Genomic DNA, 7987 nt, shown 5'->3' with positions numbered 1-7987 from the left:
CAGCAGATTTGAACGGAACTTGGCGCCAGATTCTACCGAATCTGTGGATGATAAAGTTAGTATGAAATCTTTGGCCCACTCGAGTGGTATGGAAGATTTCATACTAACTTTATCATCTCTCTATACCGCTACGTGTAAAAGATGCAATTTCAAAAATTAATTACTCAAAAACGGTGCGGTCAATTGATCTGAAATTTTGGTAGTGAATTATTAATATATTTATCTTTCAATAAAAAAAATTTCATAATTTTCTGTTGAAATGCCTATCACGCTACAACTACCTTAATATATAGAGAGCGTTGTGATCAATCCTTTCGGATTCACAACACCTGACTGTAAAATATACAATTTAGTCATTCATACTCATCTGAAGTTAGTGTTGTGAGAGTTTGAGAAACCGGTCAATCACGATTAACTATCAACGAATAACTGATAAAATAATAAAAGCATTTAACCATGGCTAGCGTTTCGTATCAAATAGCCAACTTGCTGGAGAAGGTAAAGCTTGGGTTTATTATTTTGTTATAAATTTACCGGATAAGCATCATTTATTTCCCGACATTCTTTTGTTCTGAGATGATGCATCAATTTCGGTTATAAAATACTCTATGGCATAACCTAACTTTTTTTGCGTTACTAAATTATATTTTATGTTATTATAATTTGTATTAGATCTGACTATGGATTCTAACATTTATTTTCATTTGACAGATGACCTCCAGCGACAAAGATTTTAGATTTATGGCGACAAATGATTTGATGACTGAATTGCAGAAAGATAATATTAAATTAGATGATGATTCCGAGCGAAAAGTTGTTAAGATGCTACTACGATTACTTGAAGACAAAAATGGTGAAGTACAAAATTTGGCAGTCAAATGGTAATTTATTATTTTATATTTTCACCTTACTTACAAACAAATTAAATGAAAATAAAATTAGCCGACATCTAAAAATTTTTATAATTTTTTTTTATTAAAAAAAAATTTTTTCATTCGTAAAAAACTTCAAAAATAATTCTAATTTAATAAATTAAGCAAAATTAAAAATGTCGGCTAACTTTATTATTATACAAATTAAATAAGGTAAAAGACCCAATTATTGACACTTGCAATTTTATTTTAATTTAATAAAACAAATCAACTCTTATAAATTAATAAATATAATTTTTGAATTATAAATTTTTAGATAATTGATTTTTTGAGAAAATTTTATTTTTTTAATTAGAATAAAATTGCAAGTGTCAATAAACTAGGCCAGTGTCAATAACTGGGTCTTTTACCTTATTTATTATAAATTTAAAAAGACAAGAATTTTTAATTTCAATTTTTCACGTAATTTTTTTTTTATGACAGAGTTAGCTGTCACTTTACAATTTTTTAATTTTATTTAACAAAAAAATTTGTTCCATAAAATTATTTTTAAAAAATTGCATTTTTAATTTTTTAAAATTTCTAAATGTCAATTTTTTTTATAATTTTTTTTTTGCCATAATTTATTTATTATAAAATTATTAAATATATGCTAATTTAATTTTCATTTTTTTTTTACTAAAATTAAATTTTAAGTACAGCGTTAAAATTTTATTTAAAAAAAAAATTTTAAATTTTAAATAATAATTAATTATTAATAAAAATCAAAATTTATTTCAACAGCTTGGGACCTTTGGTAAATAAAGTAAAAGAATATCAAGTAGAAACAATAGTGGACGCTCTGTGTAACAACATGATATCAGACAAAGAGCAACTACGAGACATTTCAAGTATTGGTTTAAAAACAGTAATATCAGAACTGCCTATCGGTTCAAATGATCTCGCAGAAAACGTTTGCAAGCGTATAACTGGAAAGCTGAGCAGCGCTATCGAGAAGCAAGAAGACGTTTCAGTCCAATTAGAAGCTTTAGACATCGTCGCTGATTTATTATCAAGATTCGGATCACTTTTAGTGAGTTTCCACCCGACAATCCTGAACGCTTTGTTACCGCAGTTGTCTTCTCCGCGTCAGGCGGTAAGAAAACGAACAATCGTCGCTCTGAGCCACTTGTTAACTTCTAGCAACAGTTTTCTCTACAAAAAATTGCTAGACCACTTGCTTGAAGGTTTGACCTCTCAAAAAGTAAAGAATGTAATTCGCACTTACATCCAGTGCATCGCATCTATTTGCCGTCAAGCCGGGCACAGATTCGGCGAGCAAATAGAACGAGTGATGCCACTGATAGTCCAGTACAGCAACGAAGACGACGACGAATTACGCGAGTACTGCCTCCAAGCCTTCGAGTCATTTGTCTACCGCTGTCCCAAAGAAATTACACCTCACATAAACAAAATAATCGAGATATGCTTGAAGTACCTCACTTACGATCCAAATTACAACTACGACGACGACGTAAACGACGAAAGCGATGGCGAGGGCAACGTAATGGAGACCGAGGAAGACGGAGACGAAGACGGTGAAGATGAGTACTCCGATGACGATGACATGAGCTGGAAAGTCCGTCGAGCTGCTGCTAAGTGTCTTGAAGCCGTTGTTTCAAGTCGCCGAGAATTATTGTCTGAATTATACAAACACGTTTCGCCTGCTATTATCGCAAGATTCAAAGAACGCGAAGAGAATGTAAAGTCTGATATTTTCCACGCATACATCGCATTGCTTCGACAAACCAAGCCGACATCAAGCGTTGCCATGGATCCCGATTCCATGGAAGATGAAGAATACCCAATTTCTCTTCTACAACAGCAAGTTCCGCTGATTGTAAAAGCAATTCACCGCCAAATGAAGGAAAAAAGCATCAAGACCCGACAAGATTGCTTCTCACTACTCAAAGAACTTGTACTTGTCCTGCCTGGTGCGCTGACAAATCACATTCCCGCTTTAATTCCGGGAATTCAATATTCTCTGAGCGACAAAAATTCATCCTCAAACATGAAAATAGACGCTCTAGCATTTGTTCATACTCTGCTGGTAACTCACCAGCCGGAAGCGTTCCACCCGTTCATGGTAGTCCTAGCGCCTCCAATAATCACCGCAGTAAGCGATCCATTTTACAAAATAACAGCCGAAGCTCTCCTAGTACTCCAGCAGCTGGTCCAAGTAATTAGACCCCACAACAAGCCAGTAAACCCCGAATTTGCAGTTATATCCACTGAAATTTACCGCAGCACCCTCTCAAGACTCAAGACTGCTGACATTGATCAGGAGGTTAAAGAGCGTGCTATTGCCTGCATGGGTCAGATAATCGCTCACTTAAGCGACACACTGAACGATCAACTGCCTGTTTGTCTCCCGATATTCCTCGACCGTCTCCGCAACGAGATCACACGACTCACCACCGTGAAAGCTCTCACCTGTATCGCTGCGTCGCCCCTACGTGTTGATCTGGAGCCAATCATGGAGGAAGCGATACCAATCCTCGGATCTTTTCTGCGGAAAAATCAACGAGCTTTGAAATTGTGCTCATTAACACTTTTGGACACTCTGGTACGCAGTTATTCGTCGAGTTTACACCCAGAGTTGCTGGACAAAGTCACGACTGAGTTAACAGCCCTGCTGAACGAATCAGACCTGCATATTGCTCAGCTGACGCTTACTCTGCTGACAACGATCGCTAAATTGCACCCTGGAGCGCTTACTCGTGTCTCAGACAGCATTCTTCCGGAGATTCTGGTCCTTGTTAAGTCTCCATTACTTCAGGGCGCTGCGCTGTCGGCGATGCTTGAATTTTTCCAGGCGCTAGTTCAAGCAGAGATTCCCGGAATCGGGTATCAGGAGCTTCTGGCGATGCTGATCGAGCCGGTTAATAAATCAGCGCTCCACAAACAGGCCTATCATTCATTAGCTAAGTGCGCGGCTGCACTGACAATAACTTGGCAAAAAGAAGCTCACGGTGTTGTCGAGCAGTTTATTAAAAATGTACAGCACCCACAAAATGACGCTCAGCATATTTTTGCACTGCTGGTTATTGGGGAGATTGGCAAGCATGTTGATCTAAGCAGCATTTCTTCACTGAAACACGTTATTCTAAATTCATTTTCTTCATTATCGGAAGAAGTTAAGTCTGCTGCCAGTTACACACTTGGTAATATCGCGGTAGGAAATTTGCCGGAATATTTGCCGTTTATTCTTAAGGAAATTGAGGCTCAGCCAAAGCGCCAGTACCTGGTGCTTCACTCACTCAAGGAGATAATAACTTGCCAATCAGGAAGCTCTTCGGGAGTTTCACATTTGCAAAATTTTGTGCCTTCAATTTGGCAATTGTTGTACCGGCACTGCGAGTGTACTGAAGAAGGTACGAGAAATGTTGTTGCTGAATGTTTGGGAAAACTTACCTTGATAGACCCGACGACTCTGCTTCCAAGACTCCAGGAGTCTTTGAAATCAACGTCTCCGTTGATGAGAACCACCACGGTCACTGCGGTTAAATTTACGATCTCTGATCAGCCTCAGCAGATAGACGCGATGCTCAAACAGTGCATGGGTAGTTTCTTGGTGGCTCTCGAGGACTCTGATCTCAATGTCAGGCGCGTTGCATTAGTGGCATTTAATTCTGCGGCTCACAATAAGCCAATGTTGATCAGAGATCTTTTGGACTCTGTTCTGCCTAAACTTTACGCTGAAACTAAAACTAAGGTAAGCTTTTTTTTTTAATTAATATTATTTAAGAACATTTAGTACAGTCTGATGTCGGTAATTCAGTCTGAACCGGTGACAACAAATGCCAATTGAATATATTGATTTGTTTATTTTAAATTCATTTAAAATGCACTGCACACGACGAGAACAAGATGACACTGGATATCATCCCAGATTATACTGAGCGAAAAAAAATTTCAGATAGCAGCTAATATAATCCAGATTACAATGAGTATAATCCAAATATCACGCAGTTTAATCTGGATTTTTTAGCTACTATCTAAAAAATTTTTTCACCACAGATATCATTGAGTATAATCTGGGATGATATCCAGTGTCATCTTGTTTTTTCCGTGCAGGAGGTTATTAAACTAACTGAAAATATTCTAAACACTGCTTTAAAAAATTAAACTAGATCATTTATTTTTGGCACTCTTTTGCGGCCTACATGAAAGTATAGTAAATGAAAATTTTTGTTGACAATTAGTTTTCTACTTTAACCTAGCTGCATTTTAATAATTCTGTCTTATAAGTAATCAAAACTAAAATAAAGAATAACCAAAAAATTAAATCAATCTCAAAGATTATATTGGTTGTACGTATATTAGTAATTTCTTTATAGTAAAGTTTTTATTTACTTGAATATGAAATGGGTCCTGGGATAAGACAGTTTTACGCGCAAACACTACTTATTTATTTATCATTTTTTTATTTTTTTTTTTTTTTTCCAATGATTAAATTTAAAAACAAAATAATCAATTTACGAATGACTATTCTTTACATACTCTTTTTAAGGTTCATGATTTTTTATCCTACATGTTCTCAATTAAAGAGTTTTTACTAATGATGGATTATTTAAATTTTCAGAAAGAATTAATTAGAGAAGTAGAAATGGGACCGTTCAAGCACACTGTCGATGACGGGTTAGACTTAAGGAAAGCAGCTTTTGAGTGCATGTACACATTATTAGATTCTTGTCTTGAAAGACTGGATATTTTTGAATTCCTTCAACACGTGGAAACCGGATTGAGAGATCACTATGACATTAAGATGCTGACTTACCTTATGACGGCACGATTAGCGCAACTCTGTCCTACTGCTGTATTACAACGTAATTATTTATTTTTTATTATTATTTATTAATCATAAACATGCAAGTCATTAATATATTTATAGTAATAATAACAGTAATATTTATTATAAGAATAATAATCATTATTATACTTTATATTTTTAGTTTATTGGCTGTCTAGTCTAATACAACAATTTTTTCTCTAATTTTTCGTAATATTGTTAGCCTGGGCCGTCCGAATTATTTTTTCAGTCAAATTTATCTTTAACCCCTGACAAGCACACATCTAAACCGTATACCTCTTTAGGCATTGAGGGTGAAAAGTACCCAACATATTTCATTTTTAAATATCTTGGTCCCTAATAAAGTTAGAGAATTTTTTTTTTTTTTAAATCAAAGCTCAAAAAATTCTCTATAAAATAGATATAATATTAAATTAATCAGTGCCAATTAAAATAGATAAAAATACTATCGAAGTTTAAATATACACAAAGAATTATAACGAAATAAAATTTTGGGGTGGGTACTTTTTACCCAGTGTGCTTGTCATGAATTTATACAGGCTAACAATATTACGAAAAAATTAGAGAAAAAATTGTTGTATTGGACTGGATAGCCAATAAACTAAAAATATAAAATATTATAAAAAAAAAAAACAGTCTTTAGAAAAAATAATTAAGTATTATTATTTAGATTTTTTTAATTAACGCTTTTAGTTTTTTTTTTTTTTTAATGACTCAAAATTTTAAATTTATAAAAATTGGTCAAGTATTTAAGAACTAAAAAAATTTGTAAAATAAAATACTGTCTGAAATTAATGAATATTTTTTTACAGGATTGGATAGGCTAGTTGAACCATTGAAAAATACATGTACCATGAAGGTGAAAGCGAATTCAGTGAAACAAGAGTATGAAAAACAAGATGAATTAAAAAGATCTGCATTAAGAGCCGTCGCAGCACTGTGGACAATTCCGGATGCAGGTAATAATTTTTAAAATTTTTAATTATCAATGAATATTTTTAATAATAAATTATAATTTATCATAATTATAATTACAGATAAAAATCCGGCGTTGAGTGACTTTATGAATGTAATTAAATGTACACCAGAACTACGAATGTCATTCGACGTAATTCAGAAAGACTGCTCAGGTAACAATGTAAACGAAGCCAACACAATGGATATGAGTTAAATCAGAGCTCATCTGGTGATAATATATTTAAAAAACAAAAAAAAAAAAAAACATTTTTCTAAACGATAAAATAAATAACTAAAGTATGCGAATTTTACGCTACGTAAATTCATCCAGTTTATATTACTTTTCAATATATTTTTTTTTATACTAAAAATTTCATTTTAATTATAATTATTCTTAAACTTAAATTTAAAAAAAAAATTTAAACTAAACGCGATTATTATTTAAAAATACACTATTTTTTTTTTTTTTTTCATGTAAACAATGTATCTAAAATTTTATATTCCCTAAAGAATATATAATTAAAAAAAGGAATAATGACAAGCTTTTTTTATTAATATTAATAATAGACAATTGTTGATAAAAGCAGACCGACTTGCTAATAATATTAACAGGCGAGACCATCTTTTTCTTGCTTTGCTCTCACGGAGTTCAACGGAACTATCTCTGTCGCACTCCCAACAGCAGAGCAATTGCAGTTTCGATTGGTTTCACGAAACGAATGAAATTTTTGAAAAAAACGCTTTGTGGTGAAATAGTTTATTAAATTATCTATTATCTCTAAAAAGGTTTTTTCAAAATTTCCATTCGTTTCGCTAAGCCGATTGAAACTGCAATCACTGGTCTCGGCTGTTAAGTGTCTCGATTTTTAAGTCCTTGTTACTCAATAAGTCTTTGACCTTTTATCCTTCGATAGAAAGGACCAATACAATATAAATTTGAAACATAAAAATTAAATTTCTAATTAATTCATTAGTAGTACAAATATTTAGAGAAAAAATTATTAACCGCTGGTAGGGACAATTGGCGTGCGTCATAAACGAAATAAATTAAACCTAAATTCATTGTTATATTGAGAGATAATTTTTAAAATGATAAATGTTATAAGCACACTTTTTAACGAGCATCGCGCCAATAGGCCGCGTCCACAGTATATATATATATATATATATATATATATATATATATATATATATATATATATATATATATATATATATATATATATATATATATATACGTAATGTGTGTATTAGTTTATACTGACAAAGAGACCAGACTATAAGGATAGTCACGTAGGCACTTGTG

General features: G+C 32.9%; 1 protein-coding gene across 1 annotated transcript; it reads left to right on the top strand.

Moving 5' to 3' along the window:
* The first annotated feature begins 338 nt into the window (after positions 1-338).
* On the top strand, positions 339-7052 carry LOC123260749 (cullin-associated NEDD8-dissociated protein 1). Its single transcript, XM_044722034.1, has 6 exons — positions 339-498; positions 712-881; positions 1656-4626; positions 5497-5740; positions 6537-6683; positions 6762-7052. The coding sequence occupies exons 1-6, from the start codon at positions 457-459 to the stop codon at positions 6893-6895; spliced, it is 3708 nt and encodes a 1235-aa protein (XP_044577969.1). The 5' UTR covers positions 339-456; the 3' UTR covers positions 6896-7052.
* The last annotated feature ends 935 nt before the right edge of the window (positions 7053-7987 follow it).

The sequence above is a fragment of the Cotesia glomerata genome, linkage group LG3 (assembly GCF_020080835.1).
Source record: "Cotesia glomerata isolate CgM1 linkage group LG3, MPM_Cglom_v2.3, whole genome shotgun sequence".
NCBI lineage: Eukaryota > Metazoa > Arthropoda > Insecta > Hymenoptera > Braconidae > Cotesia > Cotesia glomerata.
This window is presented reverse-complemented; position numbering and strand designations above follow the sequence as displayed.

Excerpts from the sequence above, each read along its gene's own strand:
- LOC123260749 (XM_044722034.1), top strand. The coding sequence starts at position 457 with ATGGCTAGCGTTTCGTATCAAATAGCCAACTTGCTGGAGAAG. Across the intron at positions 4,627-5,496 it reads ACGCTGAAACTAAAACTAAG|AAAGAATTAATTAGAGAAGT; the intron begins GTAAGCTTTTTT and ends TTAAATTTTCAG. Across the intron at positions 6,684-6,761 it reads GTGGACAATTCCGGATGCAG|ATAAAAATCCGGCGTTGAGT; the intron begins GTAATAATTTTT and ends TTATAATTACAG.